General features: G+C 53.9%; 2 protein-coding genes across 7 annotated transcripts in view; one reads left to right on the top strand and one right to left on the bottom strand.

Moving 5' to 3' along the window:
• The window catches only part of MVK (mevalonate kinase), a 101,716-nt gene extending 91,448 nt beyond the window's left edge, over window positions 1–10,268 (bottom strand). For all 5 annotated transcript variants that reach the window (XR_011236555.1, XR_011236556.1, XR_011236557.1 and 2 more), the window contains exons 1-7: window positions 10,222–10,268; window positions 9,155–9,246; window positions 8,163–8,310; window positions 4,939–5,083; window positions 2,968–3,123; window positions 828–931; window positions 192–237 (exon numbers count right to left, since the gene is read on the bottom strand). Coding sequence is in view for 2 of the 5 variants with exons in the window: in XM_069497593.1 (XP_069353694.1) it covers window positions 192–237; window positions 828–931; window positions 2,968–3,123; window positions 4,939–5,083; window positions 8,163–8,310; window positions 9,155–9,232 (677 nt within the window). In the remaining 3 variants the exon portion in view is untranslated. The remainder of the gene's footprint in view (window positions 1–191; window positions 238–827; window positions 932–2,967; window positions 3,124–4,938; window positions 5,084–8,162; window positions 8,311–9,154; window positions 9,247–10,221) is intronic.
• Window positions 10,269–10,587: 319 nt separating this feature from the next.
• Window positions 10,588–24,991, top strand: MMAB (metabolism of cobalamin associated B). Of its 2 annotated transcripts, none has more exons than XM_069496906.1 (9): window positions 10,588–10,709; window positions 12,167–12,228; window positions 14,680–14,773; window positions 17,589–17,646; window positions 18,294–18,366; window positions 18,606–18,703; window positions 19,030–19,094; window positions 20,884–20,943; window positions 23,177–24,991. In XM_069496906.1, exons 1-9 carry the CDS (start codon window positions 10,594–10,596, stop codon window positions 23,268–23,270), a joined length of 720 nt encoding a protein of 239 aa, XP_069353007.1. In that variant the 5' UTR covers window positions 10,588–10,593; the 3' UTR covers window positions 23,271–24,991. The 2 variants fall into 2 exon arrangements, with proteins under 2 accessions (XP_069353007.1, XP_069353006.1); XM_069496905.1 differs by having other exon boundaries at window positions 23,174–24,991.
• Window positions 24,992–26,293: the final 1,302 nt, after the last annotated feature.

Raw genomic sequence — 26,293 nt, 5'->3', positions numbered from 1 at the left:
ACCTCCCTGAAGGGGTGAAGGAAAGTGCAACTGCCAGGCACTCCTCACTGCCAGTGCACGGTGAGGGCCAGCCAGGGACACCCCCCCACCCTGTGGCATTAATACTTCCCAAAGATGCAGAACTCCCCCTGCCCTGCACACACTGAGGCGGCCATGCTGGAATGTGCTACTCTACCCACAAATTTAATTACCTCTTTAAGGGCAAGAACTTCCCCTGCTGGTATCGGAGTGCTCCTCCTAAAGAGAAAAACAAGCGGGTCAGAACTGTGGGGAAAGCGATAGACTTTCGCCTCTTGGCAGAGACTGGACTTTGGGTCGGGGTTAGAGTTCTGCCCCATCCAGGGAACAGGCAGAACAACATAACCAGTCATCTCAGCTCCAGTTACAAAAGGTCCAGGAGGGCAAGAAGGTCCCCTCAGCTCTGCCAGGAAGCTGTCACCAGGCCCTGGGCTCACAGGAGCCTCTCTTCCCTGCAGGCCACCTGACGAAGGTGGGGCCCAGGATGCAGAAGTCCTCGCCAGAGGGGAGGCCGCCGGCGTGGTCTGCCATCTCCAGGGCAACGGCTCTGCAGCTCGACCGTGCAAACCCCCCTGGGGCTCATGGAAGCTGCAGTTCCCCGGGCCCCAGCTGCACCCCCAGAGGTTCTGAGTCAGGGGGTGTGAGGTAGACCCCCAAGATTTCTCCCATTTCCCCCCGAAAACAGGAAAATGCTATTTTCCTCAGAATCCATTGATTCTGATCATGTTAAACCAACACAGATGCCTGGGCATCTATGGTTACAGTGAGAACTTTAAAGATAAAGAAAGCAAACCCGAGGCGGCACCTACCCCAGGTGCTGACGGCATTGTCCACTCCGGAGGGGTTCCCGTGAATCACTCTCTCCCCCTGGAAGGCCCACTTGTTAATCAATTCCAGATCCTGCTCGGTCCACCTGAAGACACAGAAGTACGTCTTTACCGTGGTGGGGGGTGGCAGGGGTCACAGCCTGTGCTCGGTGGAGGCCAAGAGGCAAAGGAGCTTGGGCCCCCGAGCTCAGAAAGAACAAGACAGCTCTGAACCTCCCCTTCCCTCTGAAACCCGCCTGGAGCAGTGGAAAGAATGGGGCTTCGGTTTCCCACAGTCCTACTTTGCCTCTTACCAGCCGAGTGCCTCTGGGCCGGCCACCCAACCTCTCTGAGCCTCACTCTCCCCAGCTGGAGAACGGAAACTCCACCCTCGTCGGAGGCTAGTTGCACGTGTCCAACGCTGGCAAAGCGCTTTGCAAGGCGTGCGGCCAGCAGGCGGCAATCGCTGCCGTAACACCCTCTGCCAGCACCCGCACCCGCACCCGCCTCCCTCTGAGCAGAGCTAGCAGAGGTGTGACTGCTTCCCGAGGCCCTGCAAGCAGGTCCAAAGCACAATCGTTATGCATTCGAATTCTGGGTGCCCTGGACACCCCTGGTGGGCCAGGCCGACGCCAGCCATCTGTGGCTCTCTCGCAAGCACGCGGCCTTGCTGCCTTCCACGGAGCAGGTGCGCGCTCGAAAGCGGTTCGAGTGACAGACCCAAAACACACGAGTAAGGAACCAGGAGAAACGGCCAGCCCTGTCCCCTCTTTTCTCCCGGCTCTCGGCTCCTGGGGAGGGAATTCCCCATGCAACGGCAGAAGCCACGGGTGGTTTAGTGACGTCTGAGAACGGCGTGGCTCGGTGGCAGAGTGACGGATCACGCAGTGGCCCCGCTGTGAAGCGCATTCTGCCACCGACTCGTGGGGCATCCCTGAGCGACGGCTTCACCTCTGACGCTGTTTTCTCATCTGTCAGACAGGGACGGTAGTGTCTGTCTCTCAGAGGCTACGGTGACGTGAAGACGCACACGTGCTTTGTATAACGCCCGGGAGACAGCACGTGCTCCCCGCTGGAGAGACCACCTGGGATCAGAGCTCCTCGGTGTACTCAGAGCCCAGCCTGACCACTCCTCTGCTGTGGAGCCTTGAGCAAGTCAATGACCCTCTCTGAGTCTCTTTCCACATCTGTCAATGGAGGATGTTGTTGGACCTACAGCTCACAAGGCAGCCGGGAGGCTACGATTAGTAAGGATTCACCCTGGTCAGTGCTGTCGGAAGCACCGTGGCAGATGCCTTCTCAAATGGCCCGTCTCCTGGAACTCTCTCAATAACCCTACAGGGAAGGTACAATTATTCTCCTGTAACTTACAGAAGGGGAAACTGAGGCTCAGCTGGGGAAAACAGCACACCGAAGATCACAGCACCACTCTCTGCTACACCAGAACCACATCTGCAGACTTGGAGCCCAAGCTCTTCGCTACTGAACTTTACAAATACCAAGGAGATTCCCTGACTCCTGCGTTCAGTGTTTATTGAGCAGCTACCATGTGCCTGTGACTAAGCTCACGGCAGGGAGCAAAACAGACTTCTTGGAGCTTGGAGTCTGTTGGAGAAGGTGGAGGTCAGTAAGCAGTCGGTATTTAACTACAAACAGTTACGCTGCAATAGTTAAGTACAAAGCGATGGTGCTTCTGTAAGAGCAATGCAGGCCGCATGGGGCACACCTCATTCTGATTGCGAGGTGCCGAGGGACAAGGGGCAGTCAGCTAGGCAAGCTGTAGGGGAGAGCATTCCAGCCAGAGTGACCAGCTCGTCCAACTCGCTGCCCTCTACGTCCGGACTCAGGTTCTTCCTGCCACCCCGTGGGCACTTGGACCCACGGGCTGGGGCAGCAGAGGTGGCTCAGTGCAGGAGAGGAGAGCTCAGGCTCTGGATTCCGACTGCCTGGGTTCAAATCCCGCTCTCCTGTCACTCGCTGTGCAGCCCCAGGCCAGCCGTTTGGCCCCTCGGGCTCTCAGCTTCCTCGTCTGTAAAATGGCCAGCATGGTGGCTCTCACCACACAGGGTGGCGGGTCTCAGCAGAGAATGTACACTGGGGTCCTGTTGCACAGGACAATGACCAGGGCGAGGACCGTGATTACCTGCTGATGTCGTCCCCGTCCTTCAGCGGGTTTGGGATCTCCTCGCAGGCCGTCAGGAGGGCGGCTGCCAAACACACGGAGTAGGCCGCACTGGAGCCCAGGCCCGCCCCGGTGGGCAGCTCTGACCACACCGCGATGTCCAGGCTCGGCAGGGCCCTGAAACACAGCGGGGTGCCAAACGTGACTCTCCTGGAGAGAGGGAAGGTGGCGTGACGTGCCGGTGCTGAACCAGGGGCCGAGGCCCAGGGCTGGACGTTGGTAGGACCTGACTTAGCGTTTGGCCCGGATTTCTGAGCTGGAGACTTCACGATCCCAGAGGCGTCCCCACTGCACGGCAGGGACTCACGTTGGAACACACAACTGGAAAACAGGGCCAGGTTCATTTGAATCACTGCGGTCCAGCCAGAGCTCCTCCTAAAGGTGCCCGGCAAACCGCCAACCCCTTCAACCAACCTTCTGCGTTCCCCGCCACACGACGGGCTCTCCCGTGGCACGGGCTGGACCCTTTGCCTGCGACAGTCTCACGCCTCTTCATTCCCCAGAGACATTTTCAAGACCTTATCAAATGTCGCTTCCACTGTGACGCTTTCCCCGACTACCCACAGAGGCCGTTCCTGTCCCCTGCCAGGCCCCCCGGCACGCGACTGCCCTCCACTGCCGCCTCGTCACGGTGCACCACGACTGCGTGTTCACGGGGAGGCCTCTCCCACCAGACAGTGTCCCCCAACCACGTGTGACACGGGGCTGCTTGTGACCACTGGAAAATTCCACATTGCCGCATCTTACGTGTATTTCCCCCACGCGAGAACTGTCAAACTTCGTGTTCAGTAATTTCCACTAAGTACTTTTCCCATTTTCCAAATATAAAAATTATAATAGTGATTGTACCTTTTCAAATCACATGTGCCCACCCCACCCAGATCGGGAGATTCTGGAATGTCCCCCACCCACCGAAGGGGACACGCCCCTGTTAAGTCGAAAATCCCTGCTTCGGACAGCAAGTGTCAGGCCATTTACAAATGCGTCCTCAGCGTAGCGCCCGGCCACCCAACCAGCGTCTGCGGCTCAAGGAAAGGGCAGCCCTTCATGTTTTCCAACCGTGGGTTCATTATGTGCCAGTTGCAGTGCTAGGCTCATTTTATATGTATTTCTAACCCTCTCTGTAGTTTTCTGGCAAAATTATTTTTAATAATAATAGCTAACATTTATCAAGCTGCATGCCAAGCACTTTAGATAAATTAACTCATTTAACTTCGTAACTACTGTGTGAGGTAGGTACTGTTACAATACCCATTTTACAGATGAGGAAGCTGAGGCTCGGAGAGGATAAGCCCCTCAAGCAAGCTAGTAAGTGGCACAGCTGGGGTGTGAACCAACGCAGTCCGCCCCTCAAGCTCCTGCTCTCTAGTGCAGGCGACACATCCCCAACAGTCCTGGCCCCTCTAGGAGCCGGCTTGCCCAAGGGCACGTAACCCAGATCTTATCGTAAAGGGTAAAGTGAACACAGGCTTCACTCTGCTGATCGAGGAGTTTCCCAGGAGCCAGTGAGACGTGGAATGAAGGTACCGCTACAGGCAGGGCGCGGGAGAGGCCGACCTCGGATATGAGAATGGAATTTGGCTTTGGTTCTCCTGCATCCAAGAGACCACGGAAGGAAGCATGGGGTTAGGCTGTAGGTCTCAGTATTAAAGTGGACTGAATTAGGTTCCAGCCCTGCTGACTTCACCTCCCTGAGTCTCGGTTTCTCCCGGTGTAAAATGAGGACAGTGTCTCTCTCCCGGGGTGGCTGTGAATGGTAAAAGCATTGCCTGGCAGGGTGCCTGGCACACGGTGAGGACAGTGGCTGCTGTCCTTAAAAACCACGAAGGGAGCGCGTGCCCCCGCCAGCAGCGACAGGAGCAGAAACCCTTCCTGTTTCTCCGTGGGACGCGGAATCTGCACCCCTTCCCCAGACCACGCACGCGCACGCACCTCTGCCTCCGGCAGATGGACAGGTATAAGTAAAGGAAGGCCAGCACAGCCAGGCGTTCGGTGACAGCACAGTCCTCGGGGAAGCATGCCACCTCCTTCAGCTTCTCCACTTGTTCTGGGGTGGGCGCTGTGACGTCACCTTGTCCTGTCCCACAGGCAAACAAGCAAACGCAGGTGGGTGAGAGGGCACTTTTATAAACAACAGAAAACAGAAAATCGAGTAGTCACTGGAATCAGAACGTGGATGGACATGAATTTATGGTCCAGGCACCACACCTAAGTGTATCCATCAACTTCAGGCAGACTTGGGTTTGAATCCTGACTGTGCCGTTTACTGGCTGTGTGGTCTCGAGCATGTGACTCAACCTCTCTGAACCTTGGTTTCTCTACTTTGTAAAATAAGGATAACAATAATATCACTTCTCAGGGTTGTCATGAAGACAAAGTTAAATAAGGGATGCAAAATTTTTAGCGCAGCTCCTGACCATGTAGTAACTGCTTAATTAATAGTTTAAACACACACACACACACACACACACACACACACTGCTAGCTTAACAATTAAGAGCCAGGGTTTTACCTTCCATTGCAAAAAACCAAAATCAAAATCCAAGGGAGTGTTAAGTTATTCCCCAAATATTTTCCTCTCCCAAAAGATCATCAGTGAGAATAGGACACTCAGATAAAACCAGTAAACACGAGATGTTCCTTGTGCGGGAAAGGTGAGGTAGCAGGTTTTTTTCCAGTGACATGTAAGAGCTTGGGCCATTTACCCCAGAGACACCGAGGAGGCAGAGCAAGTCTGACCAGCTTACCTCTAGAAATCACTGCCTGAGCCTCAGGTCAAGTTCTAAAGGGAATGGGAAATGGAGCTGGGTGTGCCTGGTTAGGAAACTTCAGGGCACCTGGTAGGTGCTCAGTGAATACGTGTTGAATGAATTCATGATACATCCAAGACAGCCAAGCCAGTGACATTATTGAGGGCCCAGATCTTTCAGAGCTCTGTGATGGAACAGTTGTTAGGAGCCTGGGCTCTGGGGTTTAGAGACACCTGGGTCTGAATCCTTTCTGCACCACTAACAAGCTGCATGACCTGAGCCATTTCACCTCGTAACCTCAACTTTCACAACTGTATAATGGGGATGTGTAACACCGCCTATAACATGCTTATCAGCGTCTGGCACAGGTAAATGCCTAATAAATGTTCACTGTGTTTCTTACTATTAGGAGGGAGCAAAAAGACATTGAAAGAAAGATGGTAAATCCTTGCAACCTAGTAGACAACATCTCTAGAGACTCCAATTCTTTTTGTCTCCTACTCGAAGGAGACTAACAAGCCGTTTCCTATGAACTGCACTTGGCATTGCAGCCCTGGCGCCCACCTCCCACCCTGTGAATCTTCACAGCAGCCTCAGTCAGATGACACAACTCTGCCCACTGAGGCCCAGGGGGTTAAGTGGCCTGCCCAGGCCTGCACAGGGAGTGGGAGTCTTCTGAGACACGTTCTGCCACACCTGTCTGCTTCCCTCCCGTGCTGCTGGCTGTAAGAGTAGCAGCTGGTTCTCAGGGGACATTTCTGGCCTGGTCGGGCAGCGCCGTGTACCAGGGAAAGCAAGTTTCGGGTGCTCTGGCTGGCTGTTTGCTGACGCATGCTCCAAAGCAGTGGCTCTTCACTGAGGGTGACCTTGGAATCACCCAGGACCCCTTTCCCCACCACTACCAACTCTCAGTAGAAGAGGGGTAGGGCCAGGGATCCATCTATATGGGTAAAAATTAAAACAACAGCAACTAAAACCTCCCAGGTCATGCCGAGGCACAATGGGGTTGAAAATGGTTGCTCTAAAATGAGGATTTTTAACTCTTACTCCATGTCCATGCAGCAGAGGGGAGTGGCTCTGGCTTCTTTTGGGGAGCAGGAAGCAGGTGTTCAGGGTTCAGGTGCAATTTGGGGGGGGAAAAAAAAAAAACTAGAAAATTCTCATTTGCCCCACCCTGGCTGAGAAACGCTGCTCCAAACAACAAGGCATCAGCCCGGAGAGGACACAGCAAATTGAGAACAGAAAACAGACTCCAGCGCTGGGGCAGGTAGCGACTCCACTGCTGGAAAGAGCTGGCCTGCTTATGAGTGGACGAAACATCCCCAATGCTAGCAAAAATTAGCATAGAGGCCTTTGTTTATTGGGATGGAAAGACGGTCCTGACACAAAGAAGAAAAAATACACATTTCTGAATGGTTTATATGGCCTGACCCAATTTTGGTTAAAAAATAAGATATTTCCCTATCCCAATCAATCTCACTATCCATCAGAAAATAATACAGAATGATGAATACCAAAATGCTTAGAGTCATTATTAGGGGGAGGAAGGGCAATAATACATGATTTTTTTTTTTTATTTTTACTTACAGTTGCTCAGTATTGACTGTATTTTCCAATAACAAGTTTAAGTTATTTTTATGTTTCATATATATTTTTAAGAGACAGGGTCTTGCTCTGCTGCCCAGGCTGGAGTGCAGTGGCACTATCACAGCTCACTCCAGCCTTGAACTCCTAAGCATAAGCAATCCTCCTGCCTCAGCCTCCTGAGTAGTTAGAACTACAAGCGTGTGCCACCATGCCCAGCTAATTTTTAATTTTTTTGTAGAGCAGGGTCTTGCTATGTTGCCCAGGCTGGTCTCAAACCTCTGATCCTCCCATCTTGGCTTCCCAAAGTCCTGGGATTACAGGCATGAGCCACTATGCCTGGCCATTTTTAAAAATAATTTTTAATTACACAAGATGCTGATATATTCTCCTTGTTAAAAACATTATAGAGGATAAGGCTCTTTTTGCCCACTCCCTGCCTGTAGGATCCTCCCAGAGAAGCTGATCACTATGGCCAGTTTGATGTCTATCCCCTGAGACCTTTTTCTATGCATTTATACACATACTTATACATAAATATGTATGCATGCTGTTTGTATTTTTTTTCGCTCAACAAGAGGCCTTGATGATCTGTCCACAACAACCCACAGAGATCCAGTGTGTCATTTTACAATTTTAAATTTTAAAATAAATAAATAAGCGAAGCTAATTTTATAAGGTCAGGATAGAAAACACCCCTGGAATGGCTGGCCTCTGGCTCCCTTGGGGACAGCCTGGAATAACTACCCAGCTGCCCTCCTTCTGTCCTCTCTTCAGGGCCCCAGGCTCTTCCCACACCTGGGTTCTCCTCCTTGTACCTACCCAGAAAGCTTGTGTCCAGCAGCTGAAGCCTGGCCACATCCCAGACCCGCTTGACACCAATGTTCGGTAAGTGGAGGCCCACTTTCCCATTGCTGTGGGGTTTAAGCTGGAGGAATGTTCTCAAGTTCAAGGCCACAGCCAGTGCTACCTGAAGAATAAAGGGCGAAAACAATAAGCCTGAGGGTAGGTGGCAAAGGGGCTGGTGCCAATGTGCTGAAAAGAGAGCAAATAATGGCCTGCAGCCCACTCCCCCCCATGCCCTTGGCAAACACTGCTAATCAACCCTGGCACACTCTCCCACTAAGCCTGGGCACAGCTACCACCAATCAATTAGGAGTTAATATCCACTTATATTTTCCTTCCCTATGCAAAACGTCAGAGGTTCTCAACACCAAGGAATTGCTTCCCCACAATCACCATGTTTTCAAAGAGAAATATAAGTTAGGGACATTAAGAATGGCAGTTAGAGTAGAGGACAGAAAAAGTATGAGCTTTGGATTCAGACAGACTTAGGTTGACTCTGAGCTCTACCAAGGTGTATGGGACCTTGGTCAAGTTACCAATCCTTTTCTAAGGGTCAGCTTCTACTACTGTAAAACAGGATAATAAAAGGATACAACTACTCAGCAGGGTAGTTGTATGGGTTAAATGAGGTAATGCATGGGCTATATCATCCTTCCATTTCTAAACATCTGAGCGTCCCAGAACTCAGTCCTCAAACCCATTTTCTCCTCCACCGAAGCTCACTTCCAAGGTGATCTCATTCCACTTGCAGGGCTTTATATATCATCTTTTCACTACCATACTAAGTGAAGCCAGCAAAACCCTTCAGTGGGCAAAAGACCTACCTTTTCCTTGCCTGGCTGGGGAGAAACTGACTTCCTCTCTAATTTGCTCCCAGGCTAAGCCTCAGAGCTTCCTTATACCTTCTTGCAAGATTAGTGTCAGGGAGAAGTAGTGCCCAATCCTTGAAGGCCCTAGGGGCTTTTTACCTTGCCGTGGACCACAGCATGTTCTCCATGAAGAATGACTTTCCCCGGAGCAGACACCAGCAGGACTTCTGACAACATGGCTCCTGGGAATCCTGAAAGGGAAAGCCAAAGAGAAGAGCAAAGATCCCCAGATGTTAGAATCTGCAGGAAAAAAATCTTTGTTTGTTTGTTTTTTCAGTAACCAGAAGAAGACTGAAGGAAGAGATCTTAGGGAATGCCTAGTTCAAGCCTATCATTATACAAAAGAAGCAGTTACTATCCAGCACTTGCTATGTACAGAAAGGCAGCACAGTGCAGCAGTCAACCGGACACATCAGACAGATCTGGGTTCAAATCCCAGCTCTTCCACTCCCGAGCAATGTCATCTTAGCTAATTCACTTAAATGATTGTGAACCCCGGTTTCTCCACATGTTATATGGGAACACAATAACTATACCTATCTCAATGGGTTGTTGGGAAGGCTAAGTTAATGCAAGGGAAATACGTAGCAGTGACTGGCACGTGGTAATCACTCAATTACTGATAGCCACTGATTATTGGCTCTGTTCTTGATTTCAGCTTTCACTACTATTTAATACTACTTCTGTTGAAGGTAGAAATTCAAATAAAATCAAAGACCAGAAAGAACTCTCTCCTGGATATTTACGCTGTTTCCAATGTGTCACAATTACAAAACAAGGCTGCAGAAAACACCTGCTACGCCTTGTTTCGCACACTTACGTGAGGTCTCTGCAAGACAGAGTCCTGGAGAGTGGCTTGCAGGGTCTACATTTTCATAAATAACTCAAAACTTAGGCTAAACTCTTCATACTAAAACCTCAATCGCACTATGAGCCAAGTACTGTCGTGATTCCCCTTTCTTTAGGAAGAGAACCTAAGGCTCAGAGCGGGGAAGCCTCTCTTGCCTGTCTGAAGTTCAAAATCACTGCCAAGATTCGAGGTTGCCGACCCCTCAGGACGGAGTCTCAAAGTTGGGGAAACTGAGCCAGAGAAGCTGGGCGCCTGGCTCAGGGTCGCCCTGGTCTCGGACCTCGCGCCCTGCGGTCCCGCACCCTCAGCCTCTCACCTGTAGCCGCCGCCACCTCTCTCGGCCAGACCGCAGCAGCTCCTGTATTCTGGCGTCCCAGACCGCCCATGCCCCGGGGAGAGGAGGCCTCTTCCGTCTAGCCAATCAGAGCGCGCAAGCCGGGAGGCCCTTTACCAATTGGCTCGAACATTGGCCAATAGGTGTTGTAGCCAAGCCGCCGAGGGTTTCCCCGCCCAGCTCCTTCTATGAACCAATGGGAAACAAGTTGTTGGGAGTGTCCCGCCCTGGGGCGAGAGCTACGGACCAATGGAAAATGGCGGCTGAGCGGTGGCGCGGCCGGCTGTAGGTGGAGTCACCCCGGGGCATGGACGGGAGCCTGGTGGGGTCAGCCCCTGTCAAGCGGCCCGGATCATGGCTGTGTGGGGAGTGGGAGGCCGCCTAGGCCTGCGCAGGTGCCTCAGCGCCGGCAGGCTCCTAAGTCCCCGTTTCCAGAGCCGCGGCCCTCAGGGCGTGGAAGACGGGGACAGGTGAGTGTCTGGCTGGGAGGGTAACGAACACCTGCCTTGAATCGCGGTGTCGTCGCCATGGGTACGTCACACCGCCGTGAGGTCACCGCGGCAACCGCCAAGTGACATCCCTTCGCGGTCCTGACGTCACCATGGCCACGGGGGCAACGTGGGCGCCAGAGACCAGGAAGTCCTTGGACAAGTCGGAGCGAAGCCCAGCTATCATGAGTCAGGGCAGGGCATATCCCATGTGGGCCGGGAGGGCCCCCAACTCGGATTTTGACCCGTCTCCAAAGCAGTTTACACTCCTAGACACAGATACTCTACCACGATCTGAAGATGGCTTTCCTCATACAGCTTGCAACGTGCACCCCGACCCAGACCTCAGAACCTAGAGAGGTACCATGGATTCATGGATTCATATAGTTCATAGATCCAGTGATTTGACCTTTGAATAACCTTGTAATGTCACGTTTTAATTTTGAGCTATATATTTGTTATACTGTTATAGGAAAATGCTAGTTTCTGAACCCTGTTTTGGCAAATCTTTGTTTCTGCGTATACTTGAAACCTCATAGAATGGAAATGGCCCAGGTTTCTTTCCTTCCAAGAGAACCTGGCTTGGTGGAGTAGAGGGCAAGAGTTTAGGTAGGATAGAGTTTACAGTTTGTGCTCTGGAGTAGGACAGTCTTGAGCATGAATCCCAGTCCTGCCTCTTCCTTCTTGGATGCCTGAGGAAGGTGAGTCTGACTCTGTGAGCTACAGTTTCCTCAACAGTAAAAGAAAAGTAATAGGTAGTACCTATCTTTGGGGCTGTGGAAAGACTCCAGAGATAATTCCAGAAGGTAATGCCTGTAATCCATTTAGCACAGTGCAGGGACTGTGGTTAAGTGACCGGTTCTTTTAGCAAATATTTATTGAGCATCTACCTTGTGCAATGCACTGTATCAGCTACTCTGCAGATATAGATGTGGGCAAGACACAAAGCTTGCCCACAAAGTGCTTGCAACTAGATGGGTCAGGGGGACGGCCAGGCAAGGTGGATCACACCTGTAATCCTAGCACTCTGGGAGTCTGAGGCAGGAGGATTGCTTGAGGTCAGGAGTTCAAGACCAGCCTGAGCAAAATTGAGACCCCATATCTACTAAAAATAGAAAACGTTAGTCTGGCGTGCTGGCATGAGCCTGTAGTCCCAGCTACTCGGGAGGCTGAGGTAGGAGGATCGCTTGAGGCCAGGAGTTTAAGGTTGCCGTGAGCTAGGCTGATGCCCCAGCACTCTAGCCTAGGCAGCACAGTGAGACTCTGTCTCAGAAAAAAAAAAAGAAGGGAGGGGAGGGTGGGGGGAAATATGTCAACCAGAAGTTAGGGGTAAGTCCTGCCTCTGAGTTTACAAGCAGCAGTCTGGGACCCACTGAAGGAGGGGTCCCTTTGTGTAAGCCATCCCAACTCACCACCTCTTGACATCTGTTTCTCATTAGGCTACAGCCTTCCCCGAAGACACCCAAGATCCCAAAGATCTACACCAAAACAGGAGACAAAGGTAGGGTGGGAACAGGTGAAAAATGCAAAGAAATACATATGGCAGACACCATTTTAAAGTTCTTTCAAATTCTTTGCAGCCATTAGAAAGTATCAATGTATATATTACATCTCAATATATATCACAAAAATGTGACGTGAAGTGAAAAACACCCAAGATATATTAAGTGATAAAAGCAACTTGCCCAACAATCCATTTGGATAAAAAGTGTGTGCATATGTGTGTTGAGACATGCGTAGAAGAGTCTGAAAGATTACACCTGAGATTGTTGCCTGGGAGACAAAGTGAGTTGAGGGGGAAGGGAACGAACAGAAGGGCTTTCATTATTTACACACTTTTATCCTATCCTATTATGTTTTATAATGAGCATATATTACTTTGATAATTTTAAAACTATCAGAACATGATGTTGTACAGAAAAAAGTAAGATGCAGAGGAATATGTCAGTATGATACCATTTTTTGAAGTTTAAAACCATGCACATCACAAGTATATATTGCACAAGAGCGAGACTGGTCTCTACAAAAAATAGAAAAATCAGCCCAGCATGGTGGCACCTAACTGTGGTCCCGGCTACTCAAGAGGCTGAAGCAGGAGGATTCCTTGAGCACAGGAGTTTGAGGTTGCAGTGAGCTGTGATCACACCACTGTATTCCAGCCTGGGTGATGGAGTGAGACCCAGAGTGTCTCAAAAAAACAAAAAGAGGTCAAAATGGTAAATTTTCTGTTAAGTATATGTTACCACAATAAAAAAAAAAAAAAGACAACATGCATAGGAATAACAAACACCAGATGGTATTGTTGATGCCCTCCAGCCAGACCTCCAGCGACAGTCTGTAGTCAAACAAAGTCAGGTCAGTTGCCTCATTAGAACAAGGCGTGGGGCGGCTCAGGAAGAGGATGTTGGAAAGGACATTAGGATTGGGCGTGTGTTGGGTGGTTTGGGGGAGGATTTAAGGATGTGGGGGTTGCTCTGGATTTGATGGTGTCAGGGAGCAGGGCTAACTCTGTAATCAGGTATTTTAATAGTTTTTCTATAGCAGGTAGAAGGGACAGAGAGGCGCTAAAGCTGTCATGGCTAAAGATGCCGCACTTACCTTAGCCACGAAAGGGGGACGTTTGTTTCTCTGTTGTAGTTTGGACTATGTTCTATGCTCAGACATGATTGCAGAGTGGCCTTGTTTGGGCTTTGATCCATCACAGTCATACAGTGGCCGTCTCAAGGTGTTCTGTGAAATGGTTTGTGTTCACCACCTACCCGTGAGTGCCTGGCCAGCACCTGGCAGCGCCAAAGCCTACCTGATAGTGCCAGGGTATCTCCCGACTGTCAGGGCGGTTTTCGCTTTCTCAGAGGTTGGGGGAGAAAGACAGAGACTGTGACGTAGGCAGAGGTGCAGAGAGCTTTGATTTCATGTGAAATATTACTATAATGATACTGTATATATAATATACACTCCTATGTTTTATTTCTTTAGCAGGATGGTTAGTACATGATTTTTTTTTTGTTGTTGTTGTTGTTGAGACAGAGTCTCACTTTGTTGCCCAGGCTAGAGTGAGTGCCGTGGCGTCAGCTTAGCTCACAGCAACCTCAGACTCCTCGGCTTAAGCGATCCTACTGCCTCAGCCTCCCGAGTAGCTGGGACTACAGGCATGCGCCACTATGCCCGGCTAATTTTTTCTATATAGATTTTTAGTTGTCCATATAATGTCTTTCTATTTTTAGTAGAGACGGGGTCTCGCTCAGGCTGGTCTCGAACTCCTGACCTTGAGCAATCCACCCGCCTCGGCCTCCCAGAGTGCTAGGATTACAGGCGTGAGCCACCGCGCCCGGCCTGTACATGATTTTTAAGTGTAAAACAAAAGCGTATCAGGAAAGAAGTGAGGATAATGGTTACTCTTGGAGGGTAGCAACTGAAAGAGGGTACATGGGAGCTTCTAGGGTGCTGGTCACAGAGTCAGGTAGTAGCAACTCATCAACCTGTACACTTATGATTTGAGCACTTTTCTGTGTATGTGTTATACTTCAAGTTGAAAGTTTTTTTTTTTTTTTTTTTTTTTTTTTGAGACAGAGTCTCACTCTGTTGCCCAGGCTAGAGTGAGTGCCGTGGTGTCAGCCTAGCTCACAGCAACCTCAAACTCCTGAGCTCAAGGGATCCTCCTGTCTCAGCCTCCCGAGTAGCTGGGACTACAGGCATGCACCACCATGCCCGGCTAATTTTTTCTATATATATTTTTAGCTGTCCATATAATTTCTTTCTATTTTTAGTAGAGATGGGGTCTCGCTCTTGCTCAGGCTGGTCTCGAACTCCTGAGCTCAAACGATCCGCCCACCTCGGCCTCCCAGAGTGCTAGGATTACAGGCGTGAGCCACTGCGCCCGGCCGAAAGTTTTTAATAAAGCAACATATCAGGAAAACAAAATCTTAATGGGCGGCTCAACATCTTTTCACAGGGTTTTCTAGCACCTTCACTGGAGAAAGGAGACCCAAAGATGACCAAGTGTTTGAAGCCGTAGGAACTACAGACGAATTAAGTTCAGCTATCGGGTAAGGGAGAGGGGATTGGCCTTGAGGCTGAGTTTGAACTGAGCATCAGTAAATGTGAAGTTCTCATGAGTGCTGGGCAGTCCTGCAGGTTGTCACCCCTCAGGGAACTTGCCTCAGCCTGGAAGCACAGGCTGGTCAGCTCCTCAAGGCTGCCAGGCGACAGACACCTTTCTCTCTGGCCCTGCCTGCTCCTGTCCCAGCTTTTGTCCCATGCCCTGTGAAGCTGCCTTCCCTCTCCTTCCCTGCTCCCTCACTTCTCAGTGAGCCTGTGTATGCCATTGAGGTCCGTATATTAAGTGAAAGAGGTGAGTTAGTATAATATACAGTGCATCAAATGTGATCCCTTTTGTGAATATTTTTGAAATAAGCCTAAGTTTAGAAGGCTGACTCAAGGAATCAGTGAGGACGGGCCAGGTTGTGCTGTGGAAACAACCCCCAAATCTCATGGCTCATGACACTGAAGGTGGATTTCCTGCTTCTACTCCAAGCCCATCACAGGGTGGGTGTGTTTCTGCTCCACGTGGCCTTCACTCTGGGACCGATCCAGGCTGGCAGGACAGCCTTTGTCTGGGGCGATTCCAATCACTGCGGCAGAAGGAAAAGAGGTCATGGTGAAGCTCACGGTGGCTCTTAAGGCTTCTAGGGGAGTGACACCTCCGATCTACTCACATTGCATTGGCCAGAGCCAGTCACAGGGACACACCGGACATCAGTAGGGTGGGAGAGGCAGCAAATATTTGAGGACAAGAGCACAGTCCACCACGCGCAGCAAGCTGGTAACAGTGTGAGCGGTGACAATCTCAAGTGCTGGCTCCCGAGATCTGAGCCGTGGCCACGTAGTTTTAGGTGCATGAGAATCAGGCAGAGCTGGGTTCTAATTCTGTGCCACTGCTGACTGTCTCTGGCACTTCAGGCAAATCACCTGGCCTCTCTGAGCCTCAGATGACTGTTCTTCCAAATGATTGTAGTCATAGTATCCATCTCACTGTGTTCCTGTGAGGGTTAAATGAGATAATTGCATGTGTCACCCTTAGGACAGTGTCTAACACCAGTAATAGTAATCTTAGCTATTGTCGTTGCTATTATTCTTAAGACCTAGCTGTTTGTAGGTAGGCCTGACTCGGTGAGATGTTCGAGACAGATGGTGGGCAGAGTAGGCAGACCCCTGAGTGTGGGGGGGGAAGGGCTGGGGGGGTGGGCGCAAGGTGAAGCCGGCAGAGGGGAGGGAGGCCCGTTCTAGCATCAGCTACGCAGAACCTGCCGCTCAGCAGCCGTCGTCTCTCAGTTGAGGTGGGGCAGGAGGTCAGGGAAACCTCAGCTGTGGATCCCGCCATTGTCAGAGGGTGACCGGGTTTGCCCTGTGCCGGGCACTGCTCAGCAGACAGCCTCGGCCCTGCCCTCGCGCAGGCACAGTCTGGGGGGGCGCAGGCCGACAATAACGGGGCAGTGACACGTGGTGGGCCCTGCCACTGGCCTGGGTCACAGAGTGTCCCTCCGTGAGTGTCAGTGAGCAGATACGTCTGGACGCCTGCCACGAGCCAGGCCTGGGCACACCGCTGTGCGGAGGACAGGCTGCTCCAGCCCCAACAGCCCTGACGGTCCAGGCTCGTGTGGCCTCCTGGATCCTTGAGTGCAGCCTTTTGACGGATCCAGATGGTACAGAACACCTCCTTTTCATAAAGGGGCTGCACTTGGGGGTCTGGAGGGCCACACGTGGCCGAGGCCGCAGGTTCCCCAGCCCTGCGTGAGGCAGTGAATTACATGTTTATTTGCCTCGCTCTAGTTGTAAGGCATGCCTGGAAGATGTGCGGGTTATTCTTCATTTGCCCTTTCAAATCCGTTTTCCACCCTGCTCTTCGCCTTTCTGTGCCTGGGAGACTGACCTTGCTGACCGATGCCCTGGTCTGCTGGCTTCCGGGTGGGTCCAGCCAATGGGAGGCGCCCGCGGGAGATGGGGGAGTGAGCGGAGAGAGGTTTGGGAGTCCCACAGCGCGTGTGGCTCTTGTGGCAGCTGGGCTCTCTCCCTAACTCTCTCCCCGATGGGGGGCTCCTGTCGGTGGCTCCAGGGTCAACGGCACCTCCCCTCCTCGCCCCTTCAGCCTCCTGCCTTTGCCAGTCTTTGCCATCTCGCCAGTTCCTGTGACTCTGCCCGCACCTCTGTGAAGTCTCTTCCCGAAGCTCTCCTCCAGGAATCCTTCCCGTGTGCCACTGTCTGTCCCCTGCCAGGACCCTGCCTGCTGCAGGGTGGGAATGCGGCATTCAGAAGGAGGCCAGAGCCAGGGTTCCGACCCGCGCCTGGGGCAGTTTGCTTTCCCTGCCCCACCTCGCCTTACCAGGGAGCCCCTGCCCAGCCTGCAGAGTCCCACCTCCAGCATCACTTCCTCTAAGAAGCCCTCCTTGTCCCCCCTAGCTGAGGCCAGGTTAGCTTCTGTGGCCTTTTCCTTCTGGGCACTGATGTCAGTTTGCACCTTCACCTTTGGTAGCGTGAAATCCGATTCACGCCTCCCTCTCCTGCCGGACAGAACCTGTGTCAGCTTCTGCTTACTTCTGAATCACCTGGGCCTGGCCAGAGGAGGTGTTCAAACAGGAACTGTGGACTAGAAATAATAAGTACAAGAAAAGGCATTTCAAGAAACAAATATTCCATCTAAATGGAAGGTTATGATGTTGTTATTGTCAGCAAGGAAAATGACATCATGGCTCCTACAGCTAAATTGGCTAAGTAGCCAACCACCTGAGAACCTATTGTCTCACAGCAAGACGGGGCCTGGGGACATTGTATTAGAGGCAAACTCTTTTTCCTTTTTCTTCATAGGTTTGCTATGGAATTAATCGAGGAAAAGGGCCACACCTTTGCTGAGGAGCTTCAGAAAGTGAGTGACACGGTCTCACCTCCAAGCTGGGGTCTTTCATCCCTCAGTCCTGTGAATCCCATGACTAGATTCCCCATCCAACCATCACTTCCCCTTTTGTCACCTGGGGCTAGTCACTCTTCTTCTGTGAGCCTCAGTTTCTTCATCTGTAGAATGGGGACAGAGGTAATCCTCCTTCGCAGGTGAGTGGTGAGGTTTGTGCTCAGCGAGGAGAATATAAAGCGTAGCCATTCTCAACCCAGGGCAATCTGCCCCCCAGGGCATGCTGGGCAACGTCTGGTGACATTTGTGGTTGTCCTATCTGGGGACGGGGTGCTCCTGGTATCTAGCGTGTCGAGACCAGGACTGGAGCTGAGGAGGTTCCTCTTGGCCAGCACGGGGGCACCTGACACCATTGTCTGCACAGCCCAGCTGTCCCCGTGGGAGCCTCTTCCTCCCTCGGGCTCCAGAAGAGCTGCACCATGTCCCCGCTCCACGGAAGACATTGTGCTGAAGGTTCAGAGTTTGCCATTAAATGTCAGCTAACTCGACGTCTAGCTCTTGCACGCTTTGCCCGCGTTAGGTGGCACCTCTACATGTGGAACTACGTTACCTCCGCCCGGCTGCCAGGAGTAGGCCTTCACTCGCACCTTCTGTCGCTTCCCCAGATCCAGTGCATGTTGCAGGACGTCGGCTCCGCCCTGGCGACTCCGCGCTCCTCGGCCAGGGACGCTCACTTGAGTAATGCTCGGAGCCTGCCCTGGGTGTTCGGAGGGTTGCAGGGGGGACTCTCCTGGTTGTTACCGCCTGGGAGCCCGGTCCCCCAGGGACCCATAGGTGGCCCAGTCAGCCTTGTTCGTAGCCCCTGGGAGGGAAGTAGTTTGCGGGACACCCAGGCCGAAGGGATGCGGGGCAGTTGCCTTCGTGGTCTGGCAGGCCGTGGCCTCACGGCAGTGTCCCTCTGCTCCCTGACTCCTCAGAGCACGCTGCATTTGCGGCAGGGCCCATCCTGGAGCTCGAGCAGTGGATCGACAGATACACCAGCCAGCTGCCCCCGCTCACGGCTTTCATCCTGCCCGTAGGTACTGGGCGTCCTCACCCTGGGGGCGGCCATAGGTCAGGCGTATTGACAGAAACCCAGGGGCTCTGGAGAAGTCCCTCTTGTTAGCTTTTAACGGTGACAGCAGCTATGCCCCGGTCCCCTAAGTTCCTCCAGGTCCTCGCTGGTCCTTCCCCAGCCCCGCCCACTCAGGAGGGGTGCTCTGTGGGTGCCCCAGCAGGGCCCCCTGGAGGCAGAACACTGCCCAGTGGGGGGTGATGGGGGCAGGGCCTGGATGTCCCTGTCTGCAGGGGACACACCTTCCCAGCCCTGCCCCAGCCAACACACCCGATTTCTCCTTTCAGTCCGGAGGCAAGAGCAGCTCTGCGTTGCATTTCTGTCGGGCCGTGTGCCGCCGCGCTGAGAGACGGTAAGGGAACCCCCTCGCCCCCTCGCGGTGGGCAGGCGGCAGGCACAGCAGGGCGACCCTGCGCCACCCGGCCGCTCCTCACCAGACCTGTGCCAGGCGGGGACCAGGACAGACCAAGTCCCTGTTCTCAGAGCCCTGCGTTGTGGAAGGGAGACAGTGATTCATGGTCAAAGGGACCAGACGATGTGCTTGCACGTGACTCACAGGCCCGGAGGGGTCTGCCTTTATTCTGACCCCCTGCAACAGGGGAGCCACTGATGGGTTCTACGCCGTGGCGGGGGGCGTGGCATGAAAGGACCCTGGTGGCTGCTGGGTGCAGAAGGGACTGGAGGAGCCTGCGTGGCTGTGGGGGCCTAGGTGGAAGCTGTCAACAGACCAGCCACCCGCTGCCCCAGCTCCTCCCCCAGTTCAGGATTGGGAAAAGGGACCCACAAAAGCTACTTTCCAAGGAAAATTTAGAAGAGGAATTACAAAAATCTCCATTTACACCACTCACAGACCAGGCTGCCACCCAGACCTACAGAGAAATAGAAGTGAAGTCCTGCTTGGACCCCACAGATGGGGCCGTGCCAGCACTGTGTGTTCGTAATGTCATTGATTCCTCATGATAACCCCGGGAGAGAGGCGGTGGCAGCCCCTACTTTTACAGGAGTCAGGAAATGGGCTCAGAGAAGTGACATTGTAGCCAGGGTCACCCAAGTGGTCCATGGCGGAACCCAGATCTGAGCCCAGGTCTGTCTGGACCAAACCCCGAGCTGTTTCCACGGTCCCCCATCACAGAGGTTTTGTCCTTTATGAAAAGCTCTTGGGCCCAGATAGTTCCTGAGGGATCGTGGGTAACAGAAAGAGCTTTGGCTTCAAAAGAAAAAATGTCATTTGTACAAAGCCATCCACATCAACAGTGCTCATGAGAGCAAAAAGTTGGAAATGACCCAAAGGCCCACCAGGAGAATGGCCGGGCAGAGGGTGGGTCCTCAAGACACGTCCTCAAGTTGCACGGCCACAGCAGTGACAAGCTTGCAGACTGTTGGTGAGGTGGGGACACGCGCATGGCAAAGGAGCCCCCTGCTGAGTGTGAGGTGCCCACAGAGGCAGCCTAGTGCACACCCTGCTGGGCCCCTAGCCAGTGTGTGGCCTGGGACAAGGACAAGGACCCAGAGGCCGGGCTGTGGGGAGAGGGCCTCCAGCAAGGGTTATGCAGCAGGTGACGTGCTTGAAAGGGCCAGCAGGGGCCCACCACGTCGCTGGTGCCCAGCAGGCGGCAGTCCGCTGTCTGACAGTCTGCACGTGGCGGCCCGGACGGCAGGGAATTCAGAATCATGTGGAATTGGGGCTGCGTTTGCTCGGGTCTTTGTCTCCCCTGGGAAGTTGCTCTAAGTCATACACAGAAGGGGCTTAGAGTGGTAGCCCCTTGGGAATTAAGGGTCAGCCTCCCCCTTCCTTTGCGGGCTGGAGTCTGACCTCCCCACCCAGAGAGGACCCCAGCCCCGGGCCCAGTGGCACAAAGGCTGCAGGCTGTGATGTGGTACAGCCCGCCACCCTCAACTCCCCGCCGTCCTCCATCCCTCCTCGGCCAGGCCCTCGTGTGATGTGCCCAAGGAAAGGGTGGTTGAGTGGCCCATTTAGACCCGCTGGTGATGGAATTTTTCCTCTCTAATCCTGGCTGAGTTTGTGCAAGTCCAAGCTGAGCAGTGGCGAGTGTCAGAGGCCGGCCAGGGTTTAGGCCCCGGGTCCCAGAGCATGTTGAGCACCGTGATGTCACGTGACCGTGTGTTTCCTCCCTCTCCAGCGTGGTGCCCCTCGTCCAGATGGGAGAGACTGATGCCAACGTGGCCAAGTTCTTAAACAGGTACTTGGATGTACTTGGGAGAGTCTCTCTCCCCCCCAAAAAAGGCACATTTGTGGGAAGTAACAGCAGTGCAGCGGGCCCGAGGACAGCGCCCAGCAGTGCCCATGCACTCCCTCTCCTTCACTTAGGGTCTGCGAGCGTCGGCCGAGTGCCAGGCACCCCGCTGGGCACGGGGAGACAGCTGTGAACAAGGTGGACACCGTGCCTGTCCCGGGAAGTCAGGATCTGGTCGGGAGAGGCTGCTATAAAAACCAGGAAGAAAACCCTAAGTGTGAAGGGACAATGAGGGAGCAAGGGGCACTCCTGGAGGCTGTGCCCGGGGAAGGCCTCTCGCTGGTGACCGACCAGGGGCCCAGGAGCCAGGCCCGCCCTCAGCCAGTCTCCCATTGCCTAGAGACCCTGGGGCAGCGTCCAGGGTGAGCTCAGGGGTCCTTGTGCAGGACGCAGGGAACCAGGCCGGCCCAGGGAGGCTTCCCTCTGCCTGGTGGTCGGCCCCACGGCTGGCGCCACCCCAGGCCCAGAGCCCGCTGTGCTGGTTTCACTCCAGCCCCGGCTCGTGCAGTACCCACGTGGGAAGGCCAGAGCTCAGGGGCAGCAGAGAGCTGGGGGAGCAGCAGGGGTGGGCTGTGTGCCTGGGAGCGGTCCTGCGTGTCCCGACCTCACAGCCGGGTCTGGCCTCTGACCGTGGGCACTCTGCCCTCTGGGACAAGGCCTGGCGTCTATGGGTCCTGACCAGCTCCTTTCCTTCCGGGAGGGGCATCTCCCGGGCCGGTGAGTGAGGAATGGCTCATTTCACCTCCGAAGCTGCACCCCTGGGCGGCCTTTCTGGTCCCGCAGTGTGTCGTGGGCCAGGTCGGGTCATCCCCTCCGCAGGGCTTCACAGAGCCAGGGAGGAGCCAGCGTGCTGCCGTGGTCCGGGAGGGGAGGAGCACCCAGGCAGAGCCTCCCCCGCTGTCCCCAGACAGCCAGTGGTGGGGCCCTGACCACAGGGAAGGGGGCAGGGGGAGATGGAGGAGCGCAGGGGCGGGTGCTGGGCATGAGGCGAAAATCGTGGGACAGCCAGAGCCGGGAGAGCTCGGCTGAGCCCAGCGTGAGCACCGAAGGGCCATCGTGCCGTCTGCTCTCACAGTTCTGTCCCTCCGCTGCCTCAGTCCCCCGCTGCCCCAGCACAAGGCCGCACGTGCAGACGCCCGTCAAAGGGAAAAGCTGCAGGGGCCAGGCTCCGTCACTAGGATACTCCAGGCCAGTGCTTCTCAACCAGGACATTCAGTGACGTCTGGAGACATTGTTGGTTGTCGCACTGGGTGGTGACAGGAAGATGCTACTGGCATCTAGTGGGTAGGGGCCAGGGATGCTGCACAGGATAGCCCCAACCACAAAGAATTATCCAGAATGTCAGTAGTGGTGAAGTCGAGGACCCTGACTAGGGCCCTTGTACTCAAAGTTTGGCCTCCTCAGTCCAGAAGGGTCAGAGTCAACTAGGCGAGCACTAGACACGCAGAATCCCGGGCCCGGCCCAGCCCTCCCAAATCAAAATCTGCACGTCACTACGATCCCCAGGTGACGCGTGTACATACACATTCCAGCTTGGGAGACACCCAAACCGGTCATTCAGATGAGCCCTGGTCACTCAAAGGTGCAGAAACCAGCCGGGTGTGGTGGCTCACGTCTGTATCCCAGCACTTTGGAAGGCCAAGGCAGGACGATCACTTGAGCCTAGGAGTTCAAGACCACCCTGGGCAACATAGCAAGACCCTGTCTTTACAAAAAATTTTTTAAAAATTTAGCTGGGTATGGTGGCATACCTCTGTTGTCCCAGCTACTTGGGAGACTGAGGTGGGAGGATCACTTGAGCCCATGAATTCAAGGTTACAGTGAGCTATAATGGCACCACTGCACTTCAGCCTGGGTGACAAAGCGAAACCTTGTCTACAAAATAAAAAGGTACAGAAACCAGCTCAGAGAGGGGTCCAAAGTCACCTGTCCCATGGGGTCGAGGGAGGCAGCAGCCTCGCCCTGCAGTAACGGCCCCAGCCCCGGCACTAGCGTCCGGCTCTCATGGAAGCTGGCTGAGTGCCATCCATCAAGCCGAGATGGCCGGGCACCCGCCAGCCCCGCGTGGTGCTCCTGGGGGCACATACTTTGTATTTCCTCCTTGAAGCCTACTGTGGGCAGACCCAATTAGCACGATCTCTCATTTCAGATCCTGTCGTTTCTCTCTCTGCCCCAGCAGACTCAGCGACTACCTCTTCACGTTGGCCAGATACGCAGCCATGAAGGAGGGGAATCCAGAAAAAATCTACAAGAAAAGCGACCCCTCGGACTGAGCCCAAGGCCTCTCGAGATACCGGAAAGGGGGGGCTTTGCGGACCCCGCCGCGGCGATGGCGGGGAAGGGAAGAGCCTGTCCTGCCCGTGTCCTGGTTCCCGAAGACCCCCCCGGAGGGGCAGGAAGCAGGCCCCTGTCCTGGCTGGGCTGTGCGGCACACCCCCTGCCACTTTCCTCCGGGGACCGCGGCCCTCTGAGGTGCTGCCCGACCCCCAGGGGCCCCCCGGTCTTGGGGGGAAGTGGGAGTGAACTCGGTGTCGCCGGTAAGGACGGTAAAGTGCCATAGCGAGAAGGAGCCCTGTGGAAAAACGAATAAAAGTGGGAAGGCTTGAGCCGTGTGTGTGTGTGTGTGTGTGTGTGTGAGAGAAAGAGAAAGAGAGAGAGAGAGAGAGAGAGCGCGAGCCCTCCCCCTGCCAGCTCCGGTTGCTCAAGGATTTGGAATGGTACCAGAGGCCCTTGGCAATGTAATTGTGATTTACCTGTGCCAAAGGGGCTTTAAATGTCACATTCATAAAGGGGAAGGCGGACAGGATTTGGAAGTTCAGTCCCCTCTGAGCCACCTGTCACTGCCAACGTGTGGGGGCTGGGCGGGGGCAGATTGACAGGTGAGGCCTCAGAAACTCCGGGCTCAGGGTGAAGCGTGTGTGCAGGGGTGCAGCGTGGAGGATCCCCGCTAAAAGGGATGGAGACCCTGGTGGGACCAGCACCACCGCTAAAGGCCGCGCCCGGAGCGGAGGGTCCGAGGGGAGCGAATTCAGCTTGAGAACACGAGGTCTTCGGTTTCCGGCGAGGCTGACGCTGACCGGACTGGCTTCTCTGACGCTGCACTTGGCTGGTTTATGCCTCTGAGATCCACGCCACGGCGGTATTTTATTTCAGTTGTCACCACTGCTCCCTCCCGCTAGGAAACGACACTGCCAGTGCCAGCTGTGTCCTTGGAAGGGGGATATTTATGAAGGGCAGAGAGGCAGCCCGGAGAACCTAAAGATTCCACGCTGCTAATTGCAGGAAATGAATTGGGAAGGGCAGGCTCTTGCCGACCGCAGGGCGGCCACGCCTGGTGCACTCGGCGCGGTCATCATTCTCTGACGGAGCGCCTGCTTAGGCACACGCTAGGCTCGCGCAGGCCGGTCACTCTGGCCATTGTCCTTGCCGTGGAGTCGGCAAACATTAAATTCTCGGTTGCACGCATAGTTTTGCCTTCTTCCTACCACCACGCCAGCTAACTTCGCAGGAGGGGCAGGCACGTGCGCGTCCTCTGGGCGCTTTCCATGCCGACAGTGCAGATGACCGCGAGGGAGTGAATGTCCTCCAGGCGGTGGCCGTGTCCGATGCCTCCCACTCCGTAGTCAGTACCAGGTGTGGTACCTAGCAGGTGCTTAGTATTTGCATACAGACCTGCAAACAGGAAGGTCGCGAGTGTTCGGGAAAAGCTGATGGCGGTTAACTGCCGAGCAATCAGTCCGTTCTCCACCGGGAGGCGGACGCTGCGAGAGGTCGCCGCGAACTGCTCCATTCTGCCTGCGCCTCCGAGTCTTCCTGGAAAGCGCAGGATGGACGCAATAAAGCAACAGCCCCGCACTCCTGGCCGTGGGAAAGCACATGGCATGCTCTTTGGGTAAATACAACATCCTCAAGTGACAGTCTTTGAAACAAGGCCTTTGCCTGCTGCCAAGTCCTGTCCCCACTTGTCCTTCCAGGAGCGGCTGAATTACAGGCCAGACGTTAACGCCGGTTCTCAGGCCCCCGCCTCTGTATCTACTGTCCCTTTCACCAGCAAACGCTTCCCTGAGAGATGGCCCAGGTGCAGGGCAGACGCGACATCTTGGCAGGTGTTTCTCCCTGTGCTGGAAAAACTGAGAACGCTCGCTCTGGGGCCAGGAGGATGGGTCGTTTGAAGCGCTTGCTCTTCCCTGGTGCCTTTACGAAGCTATTTTAAAGCCCGAGGCAAAAGGAAAAACGTGGACCGCGCTGTACCCTGGCCAAAGCTCCCTCCCGTATTTGGAGCCAGGTGGGAACAGTTAATAAAAGTTCTACGATCAAAAAACAGGTCTGTCCATAAAGCCTGTGTTGCCCCTTGCGTTGGTACACCGTTGTCAGCCTCGTAAGATCAGTCCCATCGTGAGGTAACGGCGGGGCTGTGATACAAACAGCAGCCCCGTTTTTATTTAAAACTGTGGCCCCTTGTTTCTCATAGTTTTTCCCATAACTTGATTTTTGAAAATATTGCATAGAAATATTTCTTAATCACTGAGTGCATTGGCACCCCCCTGCATTTTGCACCCACAAAAGCGCCCCATCAGTCCCACCCAGGTGCAGCTCGGGCTCCCTCGTACACGGTGTGTAGCATCTTTACCAGAGACGAGCTGGTGGTTGGATCTTCCACCTTAAGAGAAGCCCGAGGGTGACAATGACACCAGCCAAGTTGCGGAAGGGCCCCGGCCAAGTGCTCCGCAGACGTTAGCTCATTTAAACCTCAGAGCAACCCTGGGAGGGGGCCCCACTTTGCAGGTGAGGAAACTGAGGCTCAGAGAGGGGAGCCAAGCTGTCCCGGTGAGTCGGTGCCAAAACGTGGGCTCAGGCCGTGGCCCCGTGACTCCCACCCACCGCCACTCGCCAGTCATGTTAATCACGACCTGGGCCGCAGCGAACGACGCCAGGCGCCCATAGATCCTGCTGTCTGGTTTCTCAGCCTACTGCCCCTTAACTGATGTTTCACGGCTATTGTTAATGTGCATTTTTCACCGAGTAATTTCCACAGCCCGAACCTGTAACACATCCCAATGACAAACGTCCCTGGTTCCGAATCCCCTGTCAGCCGCAATGTCACCCTCGCCTCTTTCCGACAGCCCATCCAGTTTTATGATCGCCCTGTCCCGGTGATCACTACTGAACCTTTAAGAATCCAGACACATTTCAAGTTTAATTGAATAAAATTCTTTGTATAATAAATTCCGCATGAATGCTGCATAAATCACTGCCCGGGAGGATTTGTGGCTTATCCCTCCCCTCCGACGGGGCC

Source organism: Eulemur rufifrons, chromosome 21 (assembly GCF_041146395.1).
Source record: "Eulemur rufifrons isolate Redbay chromosome 21, OSU_ERuf_1, whole genome shotgun sequence".
In the NCBI taxonomy this organism is placed as follows: Eukaryota; Metazoa; Chordata; class Mammalia; order Primates; family Lemuridae; genus Eulemur; species Eulemur rufifrons.
Note: the sequence above shows the minus strand (reverse complement) of the source record. Positions and strands in the feature narration are given on the sequence as shown.